Source organism: Microchirus variegatus (assembly GCF_963457635.1).
Source record: "Microchirus variegatus genome assembly, chromosome: 13".
Classification (NCBI taxonomy): Eukaryota; Metazoa; Chordata; class Actinopteri; order Pleuronectiformes; family Soleidae; genus Microchirus; species Microchirus variegatus.
The window spans coordinates 20,980,479-21,000,022 of NC_139814.1; the positions used below are offsets into that span (position 1 = coordinate 20,980,479).

The window sequence follows — 19,544 nt, forward strand, 5'->3', positions numbered from 1 at the left end:
ATTTTCAAGCTTTTCTTGGAATAGTGTTTTATAGAAATGGGACCAAGGCACAACGACGAGATACATTAAAAGCCTTAGATTTGATGTGGTGCTAATGTTTTTGTTTCAAAGAAGTGTTTTTTTTTTTTGTCTCATTCAAATGACCAACGCACTTTTTCACTGTCAACACTGTTCTACAATGTTCAGCTCCTTAAAGGACTCTGTGTGAAACATAATTTATTTATTTACCTTCACTTAACTGTGAAAGTGTGTCACACACACGCACGCAGATTTACAGTTTTAGTTTAATTTTTGAAAACAATACAACACTCGGGCTCGTTTTGAGAAGTAAAATCACGACAAAGCCTCTATAAAATGTCTTCATTTATTCTTAATCTTCATTTTTATGTATCATCGTTGATTATATATATGATAAATATAGTGATAATGTGTCTGTGGTTGAGGAATAGCATTGATATTCAACTGTATTTGCATCAAATCCAACTGTATTTAAGTTCCAAACAATCGATTCCATTTTGAGAATTCCCTGGAGTTCTGCAGCTCTTATTCTGTTACTTTTATCTCATCACGTCATAAAATACAGTATGTGGTTATAGTCTTTCAGTGGGGAAAAAAAAAAAACATTACATGCTCCTCATTCCAGATTATTAGGTACGCCAAGTTAACAATTCAGATTTGATACAACAGTCCATTTAAGAAGCTCAAATCAAAATATTCTTAAACTCTAATTATCAAAAGAGGTTTTTGATTTAGTAATTAGTAATTAAAAAGAAGGTAATGTTATAAATAGTAGCTCGATGTACCTAATACCTACCTAACTGATAACTGAGTGCAATTTGGAAGGAAAATGTGTAATTCCTTCATTTAAATGGGTCATTTTTGTTATCATTGCTATTGAATTTGGCCTAAAAATGTGTTTAATGTGTTTGAATATACACTGATCCTCCTTATTGTTACAGAGATGATACTAAAAGAGGAGTTCTCTTTGTGTTTTCATGTGTCGCTAAAGTAATTTTTTCTTTTTTCCTTTTTTTAAATCAGTGATTCTGATCATTGTGGTTATTGTTTACAGCAGTGGATTATTTGCTACCAAATTACAGAATAATCCTGAATATTCTATAGGTTTATGGGGGTGAATATTGAGTTTTGTTTGACTGCACTTACTGTTTGAGTGTTTTCATGAACCAGCTGCAGAGTTTATTTCGCAGCTGATTAGTATATATATTACTCAAATAAGTAAATTGAAATGATAAATACATCAAATATAAAAGTGTGAATGAGACATTTGTTTTTTTAAACTGTGAATAAATATGCAAAGATTGGAGTTGGAGGATGTTTTTGTACAACTTAATTCATGAATGTTATGTTTTACACATTTAAATTCAAGCACTTATGTTGTCACATGTACAGTTTACACTGAAACCTTTATTTATTTAACAGCAGTTCCATTTATTTTATTTTCAACTGCCAGAATTCTGGAATTTTAAGTCCAAGAACAAATGCATTCGTATATAGTATTGAGAAAGAAATACATGAATTCTTCCTTTATTCTTAGGTGAAAATTGCTTAGGAAATAGTTCCTGGTTTCAACCACCAGGTGGGGCAATAAGACCAATTTGAGCATCGAGCTCTGGGGTTTGAATAATTTTTAATGTATGTTTATTTTTTTACTAACTTAAAAATAACGTTATATAACATGAATCAATTATAAATCAAGCCTTAAGAAACATACTTATTCCCACGTGACGACTTAAATGTGAGTTTACACTGTTTTAATTATTATTTTTTTATATATATAATAGTTGTATCGCTTTTTTTGTGCTTTTTCGTCCTCTTGATTCTCGTCATTCACGCACACCACACACACACACACACGCACACGCACGCGTGTCACATTTTCCAGGTCCGTGTTGGATGACTCACAGAGTGGACCTGTCCCTCTGTTTCATAGACGAGGCTGAAGTTTGCGTCAGATTTTTATTCTCAAATGAACCGGATGATTTTATGACGTAGCAGATGTGGTGCGGCGGCATTTATCCTCCGTGTTGCACTCATTTTTCCGTTCCCCCCCTCGTGTAGCTTTTGGTTAGCTTGAAAATTATTACTTTTATCCGCGTGAACAACGTGTATAAGACTGTTAAAATGTAATATTTATTATATTGGGAGAAGCCGTTTCGTAATTAACATTTAATGAGTTGAAAGTACTTAGTTGTACTTAGTTTGAAGGCAGTAAATCAACAAAGTTGACCTGTCGTTTTAAAATGCCACTGAACCGTATTTAATTTTTAATTTAGTTTTAATTCGGTAAAAGTATAAATGTATGTGTAAGAATACTCAATTACAAGTGGGGAAAAAACAAATTACTACACATAATACCTTTACTTTGTCGTAATCTCTTATATGTTGTTTGACCACATACAGAACATTTAAAGACATGTAGTTGATAAGAAACCAGGTTTTTATTTTACAACATAAATATATAAATACAGACAATCCACGTATATGTTTACGTACCTACCTACCAACAAATATTTGTGCATACATCCACACATAAGTACTTTCTTTGTTATATGGAGCAAAAAACTGAAAATGAAAAATCAGAAAACAAAAAAAACAACACTCAATTTAGTCATCGATTTCAACCCCATGTGTAATTAGATAAAACAACAAATAAATTAATGAAATCATAAACCTTGGCTCTAACAGACATATAATCAAACCTTTAGTGGAAAAATGTATATTGTAACGGTATTTTAACAGTTTATATAAGGAGAAGTCCTTAAGGACAAATCCATCATCACCTGTAGAAAAGAGACTTTCACTTGGTGGGTCGACCTGAGGCTACAGACAAAGGCAGAGGGTGAGTCGCAGCCAAACGTGTAATCATGGAGCTTCTCTTCCTCCAGGCTGTGAAAAACTTGATGTAGTCTTTCCTGTGATTGACGACCCAGTGAGTGTGAAGGATTAGCCTGGAAACCAAAAGGAGGACAGTTTAGTTTCCATGTGTGGATCAGTGGGAGGGCAGGGGGGGTACTGTGTGTTGTAAATGTGCTTTATTTGCATGAACTGTTCCCTTGGGCTTTAGAGTGTGTTTGCATACACTGTGCTGACATTGCAATTCAGATTGAGCTAAAGTGCCTGTATGTATATGAATGTCAACGACTGAGGCCTTTTTTTCCTCATCATTACCATTGATCACATTCAGTCACAGGTTGTTGCTGAGATTTTTTTTTTTCCTTCACCTGCACCCACACAGACACCAAATCGTGATATTTAAAACTGGCAGTAGGAGCTGGTTGGTGCTGCAGCCCATGGCGACTGAAATTCATAGTGTTTACATCAGTGGTTCTCAAACGTTTTACACCAAGAACCACACGAGAAAATATTCAGCCTTTGAAGTAACAACATTAACGTTAAAATACAGTGGTGTTAATTTAGGCCGAGCAAAGTCAGCTACGGAGGCAGATTTATTCTCTCACCATCCTCCTCTTCCTCACTTATGCTCCAATTATTATTTATTTAATTTTCTACACACTCCTGATTCTCCTCCAAGTACCACCAGAGGAAGCTCGCGTACCAATGGTACACTCTTAAAAGTGCTAAGTAAAACAATTTAAGGTTCTTCAGCTTGTCCGCATATGAGAACCCTTTTTGCTTTCAGGTATAACCTTTTATAAAGGTTCCACCACCAAGAACCCTTGAAAAACCCTTTCCAAAGAAGCCAAATGGTTCCAGGTAGAACATCAGCTCTTGTAGAAGAACACATTTGGAACACTTATTTCTAAGAGTGTAGCACATGTACCACAGTTTGAGAACCATGAGTTTAGATAAATACATGGATGTGGACGGCAAGATTTCTTATATAAAATCTCTCATTTTAACAAAAAGAATCAGCCAACGGGGGTCACATTGGACCTTGAAAAAGGTGACCTGCAGCAGCAGAAAACCACACGAGGTCCCTCTTCTGTAAATAAAGTGATCACGTCTTTGCGTTTGCAGTTGTGTGTGCAACATAGCGTGAACTCATTTGACAGTGATTTGAATAAATGTGACGTCTGTTTAGTTTTAAGCAGGTTCTTCTCCTGAGACAGTCTGAGATAAATGTTCTGATCTCCACCTCACACGCACTCGCACATGATGAGTCATCACTGACGTCTTGCTGCCAGGCTCTGACTGCCAGTCTGCCTGTTGGATCACATTCTCAGTTTCCTTCAACACACACACACACACACCCACATCCCCTCCCCACTCTCCCCGGCCCTGCTCCACTTTTACAGCCTGAAGTAATGACACAGCTGCTGGTTGTACTTTGCTCTGATTAGTCACGAAATCACCGGAGGCTACATCTTTATGAACACTCAGACCTGTCAGAGTTCAGCGCTGTTGTGTGTCCTGAGGTCGTCTCTCGTCGATCAGGACCCCACAGTGAGAACTTTGAACTACATAGATAGATAGATAGATAGATAGATAGATAGATAGATAGATAGATAGATAGATAGATAGATAGATAGATAGATAGATAGATAGATAGATAGATAGATAGATAGATAGATAGATAGATAGATAGTATTTAAAAGCGGATGAACACTCGTGGTTTCCTTCACGTACACTTCTACAATCACCCTCACACACGTTTAAACTGTTGTACATTAGACCGTGGGCATTGAAAAGCAGCAAAACAGGTTTGTGACCTATTAATAACTTTCTATGCCCACAAAGGAATGTGGACTTAAACATCTGAGGTTTCCTGCAGGAGACGTCTTCAGTTTACACCTCGACAGTCGCTGCTGCTGCTGCTGCACTTTTTCAGTGTCATGACCTCAATGTTTTGTGTGTGTTTTTTTTCCCTCACAAACGTTTTTTCTAGTCATTTCCCTCACTTGTCGTAACCCCCTCGGCACGTTGCCGGCCTCTATATCGCCTCCCTCCTGTCACCACGTCTCATATCTCCCTCTCTCTCTCCCTTCCTCCCTCCTTCACCTTCACTGTGCTGAGTGGAAGCAGCAGCTGCCAAGTTGAATCGGCCGTTACCTGCACAAAAAGGAAAAACCCGACGAGTTGTTGCATGTGTATGTGTTCTTGATTTTGTCACCTCTTTAGGACACCTTTTCTAGTGCTAAAACACTGTCCTGAGAAGAGCAGCTGCGTAAACTTGTGTTTATCACTGATGCCAGTTGACTAAACTGGGCAACGTGCCAGAGTGATGGAGGATGAGGCTGAATTTGACCTCCTCACCTTCCCAAGCAGCATCCTAATGACAAAAAAGTCCCGTTTTATGCCTTCAAGTTGTATAATTTCTCTATTTTATATTTTTATCAGCCTAATTATTAATATCTTATCAATTTGGATGCAGTGGACAGTTTCAGTAACCCAGCACTGGAACTACGCTTGGGCAAAATCCGAAACTACTTTTTTAAAATGAGTAAATAAGAGCATGAGAGACGATAGCCTCCCTCCCCCTGCTGAGTAGGGGTTGCTGGCGTATGTGGTGTGAATGTAAATGCCCGGCTGATAAGGAATCTTGAAAACAGCTTGAGTTCATCTTCTCAGGGTCAGGCATCTGTTTGAATGTAAATCTCAGACAGATTTAAATAATCTTGTCAGGCTGACGAGCCAGGGTCTCAGTGGGTGATGAGCTTTGTGCTCATGTGTTCCTGCTTCTTTTGTAAGTAAATGATTGGGGGGGAAAAAAGGCAAGAACTCTAACCCCTAACACTGTTAACACACCAAGTTCTAATTTCCCCAATAAATGGGCCCAAAATTGATTTTTTTTATTGGAATTGCAGTCCCAAAAACAAACATAAATTATGTTTGAGAATTTGTTCCATTCTCTGTGTCTCCAAGCATTAAAAATAAACCTCGATCGTTTAACATGATTACAATGTAGACTCTGTTTGCAGCTGCATATAAATAGCTGTGCATGGCCGCCATGGAAATGTTAACTCAGTTGTGCTGTAGTGGCATATTTCGTGGTAATAATGTGTCAGAAAGTTGTATTATTCAGGCTTTAGCCCGCTGTGAGTTTTCCTAGATGGATAGCACAAACTAAATACAGAATATGAAGGACAACACAGTTAATACAATACAAGTACATGGAACTGTATATGAATATGTATTAGAAACTCTAAAGTTACTCTAAAAGTAGTAATCTATGGCTTTTTTCAGGGTTCTGTCTGTCTGCAACACGTCCCTATCAAAGGCAAGAGTCCTTTGATGACTTTGAGCAACAAAGTCACTCGAAGAATATTACTTAAAAAGTGGAGGATTGGACCTGTCAGTGTGTACAGCCTGCCGCAAGAGGAGGAAGAACTCAAAGAAGACGACGTAGACGAAACAGCGTATTTCATCTCACTTGGACACAGAAGTTGTCGGTTCACTGGTGAGTTTGTGCCTCTAAAGTAGGATTTTGTGTCGAAAACAGCACATTTGAAGTGAGTTTGTCAAGATGTTTTAGACTTCCGTCTGTCAGGTAATCCACATACTTTGACGGGCTTCAAACTTGGCAGGCGACTTCGATCTGAGTCGAAACTGTAATTTCGGGTCTTCAGTATGTGATTGGGAACTTCAAACTGCGGAGGGCAGCATTGCACCTCTTAGTGTGCAGCCTGGAGAAGAAGAAGAAGAAGACTTCAAGCGCTCAGGTCAACCGCATCACTGAGCCAGTCACTAAAGAGGATTATGCAATGTCCCATTCACAGGACTGTCTAGCGATACGTCCACCGCACACCGGTGGTCTCTCCGTAAGACGCCTGCCAAGTTTCTAAGCCTGTCGAGTGTCCTGTTGAACCAGTCTTGTGATCAAAAGATGGACGGACAGACAAACATCTTTGACTCAATGGAGCGGTGATGTGATGCTACTTTCATCATCAAAAGAATTGTATCTTACACCTTTTGCCCTGACATCAAAGACACACAGACAGACAGACAGACATTCCTGGAATTAATATAGAGATAAAGAAAACTGGAGCACTGTTGCGGCTCTATATGTTGGCAATGTCAGCTGGGATTGGCACCAGCAGCCCCCAGGGGGGCCCAAAAAGTGTGTGGAGAAAAAGAAATCCCACAAAATCATTTGATCTTCTAGATATATTAAGATATAATTAAATATCTAAATAATGCTGAGTTTTATTTTGGATTTGCTCATTTGGTGCACATTTGCAAGTCCAACGTCATTAAACTGGTTTTACTTGTTTAATTCAAGTTCACTTAGTGCTTTTGTGTAAATAACACACAACTATAATTAAAGCAATTAATAGAGTTACATTGGCACCAATAAGAGTCAATAATCAAATCAAATCAAATCCTGCTTAGGGCCCCATAAAGGCTTGGGCCGGCCCTGTTTCTCTTATAGAGTGCAGAGAACTTTTGTCCTCAATAAATTCGAATTTATAAAAAAAAAAAAAAATAGAGTTAATAGGTTTTTCAAACAGAGTCTATTGTGTTCCAATCTGCTGCTGATCAATAAAAACTACAACAGAAGAAGGGGATTAAATGACTGTAGAACTAGTGCTCGCTGTTTGTCTCAAAGATGACGATGATGATGATGATTGTCGTGTTATCTAAAGTCACTCATGTCACTGAGACGTGACGAGAATAATGTGCCGGATGAAACACGCGTGCTCCAGGCGGTTCATCCGGTGACGTGGTGACGTTTTTTGGCAGGAATGTGTGTGATTTGCGGGGTTTGGTATCAGGGAGGGCGACGGGGCCTGAAGCCGCCTCCCATTCAGTATAAAACCCCCTTGTTGAGCCGCAGACTTCCTCTTTCTGTTACCTGGCTAGGGGCAGCAGCGTTGGTGAATAACCCAGAAACACCGGTAAGTTCAGCTTTGATTCATCAGCGAGTTCTCGACGCGTGGACGAACTTTGACCGGTTTATATCCACAAGAATACGCGGTGTGTGGGGCTTTTTTCCCCTTCCACGGTCCGTTAATTAGCGGAGAACTTTGTCTCGACGGTTATGTAACTTGACACAAACCTGTGGATTAAGCCTTTTTTGTCGAAGTAGTTATCACGCGTGGGTGTTTAAATGGTCAAATGTTGGCTAACTTGAGTGGTTTTCGAGCGTTTTAATGCGGTGGTGGTTCATTATTTGAACGAAAAAAGGTTTTATTTGGCGGAGTGGGGAAGGGAACAAAGAAGGGAGGCTGTTGAAAGGAGAGCCGAGGATGCTGGAGGACGGCATTCCTTTCTCCTATTTCCCCCTCAATGAAGCCTCCAGAGACAGGTGGTGGAAGTCTGGACAGCGGAGCCACTGGATATTTGGCGATCTTTGTAACTTTATACGACGTGGCCCACGGAGGAACACGTGTCCCGGCTGGCCTGTGGCCGAGTGAGGCCTAGCTGGCGCCGCCGACGCCGCCCGTTAGCTGCTTCGTGTGAACCGTTACTTTTGACAAGTGATGTCGAAACACAAAATTCGAAATTGTTTTTAAATATGAAGCCCGTCTCGACACTTTGAAAATCGACTATGTTATAAGTTGTGTTATAGGCCAACCGGCACGACATGGTTCTTGTTAATGTCTACGCCCCACGCTCCCTATAATAAAAACCGTTAAATATGAAGCGCCGGTTCTCATTTTATTGTTTAAATGAGTGGAGTTTAATGGATGGGTCTCTTTTGTGACAGAAACTACAACAATGGGAAAGGAAAAGCTCCACATCAACATCGTGGTCATTGGCCATGTCGACTCCGGAAAGTCCACCTCCACCGGTCACTTGATCTACAAGTGCGGTGGAATCGATAAGAGAACCATCGAGAAGTTCGAGAAGGAAGCCGCCGAGGTGAGTTTCATATTTGGTGTTTTAAATGAAGTTACTGTGACTTATTTGTCCCCCGTACTGGCGTTCTAAACGATATCCCAAGATGGCGGCATCAGCGTGCCCACTCTTTAGCTGAGCTTCCCCTGCCGCGAGGGTGTTGTGGCAGCGTGCACGCGCACGTTGGGTGGAGCTTAACAGTCATGGCCGTCATTCATCTCAGGCCTCAGGGTGTGGATTTGACTTCCACTAATGTCATTTCCCCAAACTGTGATTGCTAAATAGTATGTTTTAGAATAATTTGGAGACATTTATACAAAATTAAATGGTTCAATTTCACAATGATTTTTTTTCTTAAAGGTAACCCAATCAGATGGTAATTGACATTAAAATATTTTTTTAATTTATGTTTTTTAAATCTTGTATTGAACATTTTGTTTGTATTTTTGAGATTTTAAAAAAAAAAGTGGAATTCTTCAATTTATGTTTGACAGACATATTTTAATTTATTTTATGACAGGCTTTAATGGTGCCTTATGTTGTATAAAAATGTCTAACTGACTTGTCAATTCCTTTACAGATGGGCAAGGGCTCCTTCAAGTACGCCTGGGTGCTGGACAAACTGAAGGCCGAGCGTGAGCGTGGTATCACCATTGACATCGCTCTGTGGAAGTTTGAGACCAACAAGTACTGCGTGACCATCATTGATGCTCCTGGACACAGAGATTTCATCAAGAACATGATCACCGGAACATCTCAGGTAAAACGAGTGATGTTTAGCCTTTTCAATTGAACGCCAACATTTGAAGGCACACGTTTGACCAAGTTCTGTCCGTTCAGGCCGATTGCGCCGTGCTGATCGTTGCTGCCGGTGTTGGTGAGTTCGAGGCTGGTATCTCCAAGAACGGCCAGACCCGTGAGCACGCCCTGCTGGCCTTCACCCTCGGTGTGAAGCAGCTCATTGTTGGAGTCAACAAGATGGACTCCACCGAGCCCCCTTACAGCCAGAAGCGTTTTGAGGAAATCACCAAGGAAGTGAGCGCTTACATCAAGAAGATCGGTTACAACCCAGCCACTGTTGCCTTTGTGCCCATCTCTGGATGGCATGGAGACAACATGCTGGAGGCCAGTGAGAAGGTGAGGTTGTCCTGCTGAAGATTTGCTGGTTGAACTGTTGGTGAACAAGAACTAATTATTTTTCTCATACACTTTTCTGTAGATGGGTTGGTACAAGGGATGGAAGGTTGAGCGCAAAGAGGGCAATGCCAATGGAGTAACCCTGCTGGAAGCTCTGGATGCCATCCTGGCTCCTTCCCGCCCCACCGACAAGCCCCTGCGCCTGCCCCTGCAGGATGTCTACAAAATCGGCGGTAAGGAACATAACCAACTTCTGTAAAACAGAAGTTAATGGGGTTAAGAATGCATTATACTAAAAGTATTCTTCGTTATAAGGTATTGGAACAGTGCCCGTTGGACGTGTTGAGACCGGTCTCCTGAAGCCTGGCATGGTCGTCACCTTCGCTCCCCCCAACCTGACCACTGAGGTGAAGTCTGTGGAGATGCACCACGAGTCTCTGCCTGAGGCTGTCCCTGGTGACAACGTTGGCTTCAACATCAAGAACGTGTCCGTCAAGGAAATCCGTCGTGGATATGTGGCTGGTGACAGCAAGAACGACCCACCTAAGTCTGCTGAGAGTTTCAATGCCCAGGTGAGTCTATGCACTCAAAATACAGTAGGGACATGGTGTTTAAATGGATGTTTTACTTTGCACAGAGCATCTGGAACAAAAACAATTTCCCAACAGGGATTAATGATGAATAATATTATTGTGTCCATAGGTCATCATCCTGAACCACCCTGGCCAGATCAATGCGGGTTACGCCCCCGTTCTGGATTGCCACACTGCTCACATTGCCTGCAAGTTCCATGAGCTCATCGAGAAGATCGACCGTCGTTCTGGCAAGAAGCTTGAGGACAGCCCCAAGTTTGTCAAGTCTGGAGATGCTGCCATTGTCAAACTGATTCCACAGAAGCCCATGGTTGTGGAGCCCTTCTCCAACTACGCTCCCCTTGGTATGTTATGCACCTAAAATGTCTAGTGCATGATTCAGAAATGCATATTCATATTTCAGCTGAATAAAGCAAAATGTGCTCATCCACAAAAATCTTCTGTTTACAGGTCGTTTCGCCGTGCGTGACATGAGGCAGACTGTGGCTGTCGGTGTCATCAAGGCAGTGACACCCAAGGATATTTCCGGAAAGACAACCAAGGCTGCGGAGAAGGCCCAGAAGAAGAAATGAATCGTTGTGCAGGACATCCAGCAACAAAATGTGTGCCGGCACCAACGGGCCACTCCTCCTCGTCCATCTTCCCCCCACCCCAGAACATCCTCTCTGAGGCATAGCTCTTTACTTAAGGACTGGCTTATGCTGATTAAAACCCATCGCAAAAGTTTTCGCAGGAAAAAAGAACAATGCGGCATTGTCACTTACCTGAATCACATGACGGTGCCTGTACTCGGTTAAGTTTAAGTTGAAAAAGGTTAAAACCTATTGTTCTTAATGCCACATTCGATTGGAAAGAAAGCTGCTGGTAACTAATAAAAATAAATGTCTTTGAAAAAATTGAAATTGGCTCGTTTTCATCCTTTTCTGCTGCAGTTAAGTGAAGGTTTTCGCTGTCATAGGCAAGCTCCCCTCTCTCCTGTGTTGCAGCTGTTTTTGACCATGCTATCGGAGTCCGGTGATGCACTTGCCATCCAATCGTCTTGATAGGAGTTATGCAGCCCCAGCCAATAGCACCCCTTAATTTTTAGTCTGACAGCAACACTGGCATGCACAGCCCTCCCTCTCGTCTAGTTCAGTATAAAAACTAAGGACGGCTCACGTTCTGTCCTTTTTTCCCTCCGCTTCAAATCAGGGGACGTCTTGCTTTTACACAGGTTGGTGTTTTTGACATTTGCAGCTAAATGCATGTTCTAAAGTGAGGTGGTATTCAGGAAAATGCCATTCATTCTTGACCTTCAGAAGATGACTAGACTGTATTTACCAATACTGCTTGGCTCTATTTAAAATCAGTCTGCTTGCACTGAAAGGGTTAAAAAACGTGCGACCTTACCTTGTCTAATTGTTATCCATTTTGAGGTCTGGAATGTGATCGTCTATTCGGCTTTGTTTTTATGCTGCTCCACTTCAAGAATATAACGGTGAAGTCAGTTTTCCCTTTTCTGCCAGTCATGGTAGCCCATTCTACCCTCGTGAACGCGCACCATTCCACCCAAGTGCCTGCTGTAAAATGTCGGGGTGCGCGCCCTGAGCAGAGCTAACATGGCGGCTATGCGCTAACGGCGCAACATGGAGGCTGGGTCGCCGGTATCGAGCACATGGTGCATGACTCATGCACGCTGCTCTGAGACGTCGTGGACGAGTCTTTTTAAAATGACAGGTTTTTAAGAGTGTTTCGTGTTCATTTGCTGATTATGTCCCCCGTAAATCGGGTAAAAACGGGTGAAATTTAACTACGCTGTGAGTTGAACAAGTGAATGCTGCGTTCACGCACCGTCAGCAGAACAGACTGCGGACGGAGACGTCTTTAGAATGCTGCGTTTACTCAATGTCAGCACAACAATGATAATGACAACCGCCTTTATATCCGAGTTAAGTCGCTAAAGTCGTATGTGCTGCAGCTTATTTTCTAATCTATAGCGAAATTTTAGGATAATCTGTTTTGACTTTGTCAATATTGTGAGTTTTATTTTGCCTTACAGCCATTATGTGAATAGCTTATATACCTGTCCTTGTAGTAGTCACATTTTTATTCGGATTTGTGCTTATATCTGATATAAAACGGGGGGGGGGGGGGAAATGAAGCTAAAGTGAAGGTTTCCCATTGTGCTGCTTGTAATTACGACGGTGACTGTTTGGCGTGAACGCGGCATTGTGTTCGCTGCGTAAAAAAAGAAAGAAAAAAAAAGGTTGATTTACGTCATTTTTCTCTTGCGTCAGTTCCAATAAAACACTGTTTCGTTAAAGAAACAAACCCTTAAGTCAATTCCCATCCACACAGCACGCTGCTGATTAATTAGACAAACATTTGTGTGTTTTGACCGTCACATATTTAATCTTTAGAGTCAACACAGATTGTTTTCTCTCTCTAACCATGTCCTGCAGAGAAGCACTAAATCAAAATGGGAAAGGAGAAGATCCACATCAACATCGTGGTCATTGGCCATGTCGACTCCGGCAAATCCACCACCACCGGCCACCTCATCTACAAGTGCGGAGGAATCGACAAGAGAACCATCGAGAAGTTTGAGAAGGAAGCCGCCGAGGTTCGTTCACCGGGAACATACGCGCATTTCGTTTTTAAAATGCCTTATTGTTATTACGATTACACACGATCACAATGTTGGACATGTCACAACACAACTGTTCCCACGGACTATATTCATTCATAATTGAGGGCAAACGGGTGTGGTGGTGTCTGTTGACTGAGAGCAGCCGGTCAAATACTGCCCCCTACTGTTCAAACGTGTCCCATCCATTGACACATACAGAGAAAAGGATAATAATGTTTTTGTTTTTTTTAAATAAACAGCTTTCAGCAAATAAAAACACATACCGTCAACCAGGGCCGGCCCCAGCCTCCATGGGGCCCTAAGCAAATTTTTTGGGGCCCTCTTTTACTGCCAATAATAATAATTATTGATAATTCACACACCTACTATACTAAAGGTATTCTACTTATTCTACTCTGTCACGAATATGAATACACTTGTAAAACTAAATGTGAGAACCTTTTGTTGCATGGAAGCAGACACCAGATTTGCAAACTTACTGAAAATCTTTCAATTAATATTTGGCAAAATCAGCAACTCCCCTACTACTACTGGCTACACAGAGAATCAACACATAAAACCAAACGGTTTATAAATAAAATATTGAGATATTAGGTATGAAAATCTGAAAATGTGCACACAAATATTTGGGGGGGATTCAAAATGCACTCCTGTAATACAAAGGTTTGACTTGTAAATGTTAAAAACACAGCATTAAATAAAATAAACAAATAAATATCAAACAAATACTTAAATAATAATGTAAATCAACAGAGGCACCCGGAACAAGGTAATACCAATGGATTATTAATGAAATATAAAGTGAAATAATCACATCTGACAACTATGTAAAAACTGTGAAAACGCTTTGGTAAAAATGGGGAGAAAAATTCTAAATAAACTACAGCAATCCAAACTTTTTTTTTTTTTTTTTCTTTTTTTTTAGTTAATTGCTCTTGGGGGCCCTCTAATGGTCACGGGGCCCTAAGCAGCAGCTTAGTTCGCTTATGCCTTGGGCCGGCCCTGTCGTCAACTATCTTGATACTCGATTATTTGGTATCAAGTTTAATGATTTTTCAGCTTTTAAAATGTGAACATTTTCTGCTTTCATTGCTTCGTTTCACAAATAAATCGTTAAAACTGAAAAAAATATTAGTTTGTAGACATATCAAGACATCTGAGAACATCATAATTCCCAGGTTTGGAAAACACTGATCGACATTTTTCACCTTTTTATGAACCAAACGAGTCCAGACAAAAGACAATAATTGTTAGTTGCAGCCCCCTATTTACACTGTATAATGTCAGTTTACACAAATGATTTAAACTCCACTGACAGAGATTCTGTCAGAGACGTTCCTGTATTGTCAGAATCAGATTCAGATTTAAGTTTGTAACAATGCTGTTTTAAAAGAAAAGATAAAATGGTACAAAATATAAATAAGAAATACTGTACTGGAGTTATAAATAAAGCTAACCTAAGAACATGTGAACATATATATAAAAATATATTGCTATTTGTACACTGTCAAACCACTCACCTTTAAGTGTATAATTATAATAACTGGGGCTGAAGGCAGCACTTATTATCTTGAATGTAAACCACACCCTTAAAACTTCATGTAAATGAGGCCATGCTTGTTTCTGAAGGCGTACTTCCTGTTGCCGTCACGCGGCACAAAGACCGGCTTTGTGGTTCATCATCGTCTTAAAAAGAAGATGAAATAAAGACTAAAAGGAAGATTAGACGCGGGGCGGTTGCCATTCCTGCAAACATAGTTTTTGGCAGCTGCAGTGGTTGCTGTGGTAACCAAGCATACAAATCAAACGGAAGGTGAGGGCTGGCGTCTATCTGGGCCTGTCCAGCCACGTCTCTGCTCGGGCCCTAACAATGAAAATGATCATAATACTATTATTTTTAGTGGCATTTCATGACACTCAAGGTCACCGGACAAATTCAGCGAGCAACAAAAACAACACAACCAGATACAAATGGATGATTAAAGGAGCATTTATTACAGACACAATTCGATTTTTGAGAGATTACTCTTTCAAAAATGAAAAGAAAGATTATAAATAGCTCAGCAGTGTTTTTGTGTTTATGAATGATTTGCAGTTTTTCGCCAACAATATTGTACTGCATTGATTTCTGTCCTCTGTTAGTTTAACACGCGTCAACACGGCTGACACAATCACTGCAGCCTGGTCAGACATGTGCCGCCCTCACTCACACATACTGTCAGGGTTTGTGGATCGTATCAGATTGTATAATCTTAAAGATCCAGTGTGTAAAATGTGGCTTCGATTCAAGATGCAATATTTCACAATCATCTGCTTGTATGAATTTTTGTTTTTCATTACCTCATAATGAACCATTTATATTATAATTATAATCATTATTAATAATATTGGGGCTTGTTTTCTTTTTCCAATTAGATGTTTTATGATCCAGATATCTGATTTATTCTCTTTCTGAATTATACATTCATTCATACATATATTATACATACATTTCCATTTATAATTGAATTTTCCAAACAACACAACAGATGGGCAAGGGCTCCTTCAAGTACGCCTGGGTGCTGGACAAACTGAAGGCCGAGCGTGAGCGTGGTATCACCATTGACATCGCTCTGTGGAAGTTTGAGACCGCCAAGTACTATGTGACCATCATTGATGCTCCTGGACACAGAGATTTCATCAAGAACATGATCACTGGAACATCTCAGGTAAATACATTCATTATTTAGCCTTTTCACCAGCCTTTGAAGGCACATGTTTGACCAAGTTCTGTCCGTTCAGGCCGACTGCGCCGTGCTGATCGTTGCTGCCGGTGTTGGTGAGTTCGAGGCTGGTATCTCCAAGAACGGCCAGACCCGTGAGCACGCCCTGCTGGCCTACACCCTCGGTGTGAAGCAGCTCATTGTCGGAGTCAACAAGATGGACTCCACCGAGCCCCCTTACAGCCAGAAGCGTTTTGAGGAAATCACCAAGGAAGTGAGCGCTTACATCAAGAAGATCGGCTACAACCCGGCCACTGTTGCCTTTGTGCCCATCTCTGGCTGGCACGGAGACAACATGCTGGAGGCCAGTGAGAAGGTCAGGACGTCTTTGGAAAACTGATGGAAATAATGATTATAATAAGCCAAAAGATATTCCAGCACTCTTTACCTGAAATCTCAATTCTGTGTTTTAGATGAGCTGGTTCAAGAGCTGGAAGATCGAGCGTAAAGAGGGCGGTGCCACTGGTATCACCCTGCTGGAGGCTCTGGACTCCATCCTGCCCCCCTCCCGCCCCACCGACAAGCCCCTGCGTCTGCCCCTTCAGGACGTCTACAAGATTGGCGGTAAGTATATACAGTATATATATATATATATATATATCACATTATGTCCTGTGAGTACGAGTCTGGAAAGGGTGTAGTCGCCTCCCACAGTAGTCACCTCCTACTTTCAAGAGGCGTGTCCCAACGGACGTAGATCGAAATGCCTCTGTGCACATTTGGATAGACCTCCAGCCAATCAGACCAATCATCTGGGTGATGTATGCAGAGTGATGAAGAAATAATAGGCACTACACTCTCAAGACCTGGTCCTGCGGCCTGCACTTGAACCCCCCACCTTGGGAACAACCTCTCAAACCTGGACATGAGATTCCAGGACTGCCACCATCATATAAACACTGCTACTTTTACCGCTAACCGCACTTTTGTTGTATTTTATGGCTTGCGTTTACCAAAGTCTTGAACTCGGCAGCGACGTCACTCCCAGTTCCAATGTATTTGAAATGCAGCGCATGTCTGTCCCTTTGATTTGCTACTACACACACAGTGTATAATATTTCTTCATTCACATGTGCACATGAAAGTTAAAAAAGTAAACTGAGATCACACCGGCGTCCTGTCCTGTTCCCTCTCAGGTATCGGAACAGTGCCCGTCGGACGTGTTGAGACCGGCATCATGAAGCCCGGCATGGTCGTCACCTTCGCTCCCCCCAACCTGACCACTGAGGTGAAGTCTGTGGAGATGCACCACGAGTCTCTGACCGAGGCTCTCCCCGGCGACAACGTCGGCTTCAACATCAAGAACGTCTCCGTCAAGGAGATCCGTCGTGGGAACGTGGCCGGCGACAGCAAGAACGACCCGCCCATGGCTGCTGACAACTTCAGCGCTCAGGTGCGAGTCAGGAGGAGGAGGAGAGTGCTTGTGGTGTAGATCTAGATTATGTAGAGCAGGTTTGAAGCCTCTGTGTTGAATCATCCAGTGTACACGTCACGTTCAGTAATACAGTGTGATGAAGAAAAACCTGCAGCATCAACAGCGTCAACATGGGCTGAGTTAAACCGGTTCAACATGTTCCGCTCCATATATGTGATGAGTGATAATGAGCTGTGCAGTGACAAGAAAAAAGAGAACTCTTCCCTGTCAGAGAAGTGGATTATTTGAGAGTATTTTATCCGCCTCAGTAACTCGGTATGTGGCCATTTTGAAAGTGACCTGAATACAGACGCCCTTATCAAACAAGCGGCTTAGCACAGTTACATTGTCCCATGGTTGTCCCGTGTACAGTGATATATATATCTTGTTTTACCGGATGCCGGTTTGTGTGACACATTTTGATCACCCACTCACATTTTTAAGATATTAGTTTTCTCCTCACTTCTGTCCGAGCACACATTGTAAGGAAAAGAATGGTGGTTTTATAAGTTTAAAGATGCCCAGATCATCACCAGAGCCCCCCACCATAGATCACATCAACCCAGTGGAACTTACGTGAAATTAACTCTCTCTCCACCTTCAAATTACAGATCAAAACACATTTTTCTGAGATGAACATATTCCGTTTGACCTTCTCACTTCTCGGTTTATCAATGTCCACGTTCATCTCCTCCGCAGGTCATCATCCTGAACCACCCCGGCCAGATCTCACAGGGCTACGCCCCCGTTCTGGATTGCCACACCGCTCACATCGCTTGCAAGTTCAGCGAGCTGAAGGAGAAGATCGACCGCCGTTCCGGCAAGAAGCTAGAGGACAACCCCAAGGCTCTGAAGTCTGGAGACGCTGCCATCATCACCATGGTGCCTGGAAAACCCATGTGTGTTGAGAGCTTCTCCCAGTATCCTCCACTGGGTGAGTGTGACTCTTTGGAGCGGGATTGTGAGGGGTTGGGAAACAGGGCTGCCAGGAGGAGCACCAAATAAGATCTATGCCAACCAGAATCCACAGTATCCTGAGAATATATGAGCGACTGTTAAACCCAATTTTCCAGCTAGAAACTGGCGTTTGTGTTCACCGAAGTCCATACAGAAAATCTGAAATTTAACACCACAGCACATGGGAGCAGTCGACCCACTGCTGCCTTCATCGTTGAGATCAAAAGGTCATGTTGTGATTTCAGCACGTGAAATGCTTCATTCTCATTTACAGTAATGACACAAAATGACCAAACAAGGCAACAGGGACCTGTGCAGCTCCTGTGTCCCTATGAAATAAAAGTGTTGATTTTCTCTATGGGCTTTGGTGTGGGAAAGTGAGTGGACTACAAACATCAGTTTCCCACTGTCTCATGTTAGTCTATGGCAGTGAACATGTTCATAAGCCAATGTAGACTTAAGTTGACATAGTTAGGGTAAATTTTTAATGGTGTTTAATCAAAACTCCAAGGTCAGAGGGACACATTTACTTAACATGTGAATCAAATATTAAGCAGATACCAAACTTCCTTAGTTTTGTGTTTCAGAGCATTTGTTTTATGATAACACTGATTTTGTTTATCGCCCGTTTACCCACCTTTGCCTCTCAGGTCGCTTCGCTGTGCGTGACATGAGGCAGACTGTGGCCGTCGGTGTCATCAAATCCGTGGACAAGAAGGTCGCTTCCGGCGGAAAGGTCACCAAGTCTGCGCAGAAGGCAGATAAGAAGAAATGAATTGTCATTCGGGATGTCCATGAAAATGTCCCGTCTCAGCCGCAGCGGGCCACCCCATCCCTTCGTCTTCCTTGCCACCCAGCGTCGTCTTCTCTGAGGCAGAGCTCTCTACTCAAGGACTGGCTTATGCTGATTAAAACCCATCGTAAAAGTTTCCGCAGGAAAGGAAGGTAACGCGCCTTCTAGGGGAAACTGTGATCGTGATTAAGTTGAAACCAAAATAATAAAAATCTTAAACATTGCCAAACTAAGATGTTTCTTATGTGTTCTGTCACGTCAGCGGTTGTTAAACAAAACTGGTCCTCACAAAGATATGAATACACGTCCACACAGATACAGAAGGTGAGGCATTGGAGTTGTTTCACATTTCTGTCACATAGGTGTGTCCTCTTGGCAAGACATATGCTTAACCAACCAGCTGGTTAAGTCAGCACATGGGAGGCGTTCAGTTCAGCCTGCCGGGACACGTAGCTGCCACTTTGAATCAACGCAACTATTTATCTGTTAACATCTTTCC

At 41.9% G+C, this 19,544-nt stretch overlaps 2 protein-coding genes across 2 annotated transcripts; both read left to right on the top strand.

Annotated features, from left to right (window-relative positions):
• Window positions 1-7,737: 7,737 nt before the first annotated feature.
• LOC310935780 (elongation factor 1-alpha) lies at window positions 7,738-11,392 on the top strand. Its single transcript, XM_083899732.1, has 8 exons — window positions 7,738-7,817; window positions 8,630-8,784; window positions 9,341-9,520; window positions 9,601-9,897; window positions 9,980-10,130; window positions 10,213-10,469; window positions 10,600-10,834; window positions 10,941-11,392. The coding sequence occupies exons 2-8, from the start codon at window positions 8,641-8,643 to the stop codon at window positions 11,060-11,062; spliced, it is 1,386 nt and encodes a 461-aa protein (XP_083755858.1). The 5' UTR covers window positions 7,738-7,817; window positions 8,630-8,640; the 3' UTR covers window positions 11,063-11,392.
• Window positions 11,393-11,582: 190 nt separating this feature from the next.
• On the top strand, window positions 11,583-19,268 carry LOC310935778 (elongation factor 1-alpha). The gene is made up of 8 exons (XM_083899730.1): window positions 11,583-11,703; window positions 12,932-13,092; window positions 15,648-15,827; window positions 15,901-16,197; window positions 16,295-16,445; window positions 17,018-17,274; window positions 17,995-18,229; window positions 18,903-19,268. Exons 2-8 carry the CDS (start codon window positions 12,949-12,951, stop codon window positions 19,025-19,027), a joined length of 1,389 nt encoding a protein of 462 aa, XP_083755856.1. The 5' UTR covers window positions 11,583-11,703; window positions 12,932-12,948; the 3' UTR covers window positions 19,028-19,268.
• The last annotated feature ends 276 nt before the right edge of the window (window positions 19,269-19,544 follow it).

What these genes read in the sequence shown, in the direction of transcription:
- LOC310935780 (XM_083899732.1), top strand. Translation starts at nt 8,641, where the DNA reads ATGGGAAAGGAAAAGCTCCACATCAACATCGTGGTCATTGGCCATGTC. An exon ending in TGCTGGAGGCCAGTGAGAAG is followed by an intron (nt 9,898 to 9,979) that starts GTGAGGTTGTCC and finishes ACTTTTCTGTAG; the next exon opens with ATGGGTTGGTACAAGGGATG. An exon ending in CTGAGAGTTTCAATGCCCAG is followed by an intron (nt 10,470 to 10,599) that starts GTGAGTCTATGC and finishes TTGTGTCCATAG; the next exon opens with GTCATCATCCTGAACCACCC.
- LOC310935778 (XM_083899730.1), top strand. Translation starts at nt 12,949, where the DNA reads ATGGGAAAGGAGAAGATCCACATCAACATCGTGGTCATTGGCCATGTC. An exon ending in GGACGTCTACAAGATTGGCG is followed by an intron (nt 16,446 to 17,017) that starts GTAAGTATATAC and finishes GTTCCCTCTCAG; the next exon opens with GTATCGGAACAGTGCCCGTC. An exon ending in CTGACAACTTCAGCGCTCAG is followed by an intron (nt 17,275 to 17,994) that starts GTGCGAGTCAGG and finishes TCTCCTCCGCAG; the next exon opens with GTCATCATCCTGAACCACCC.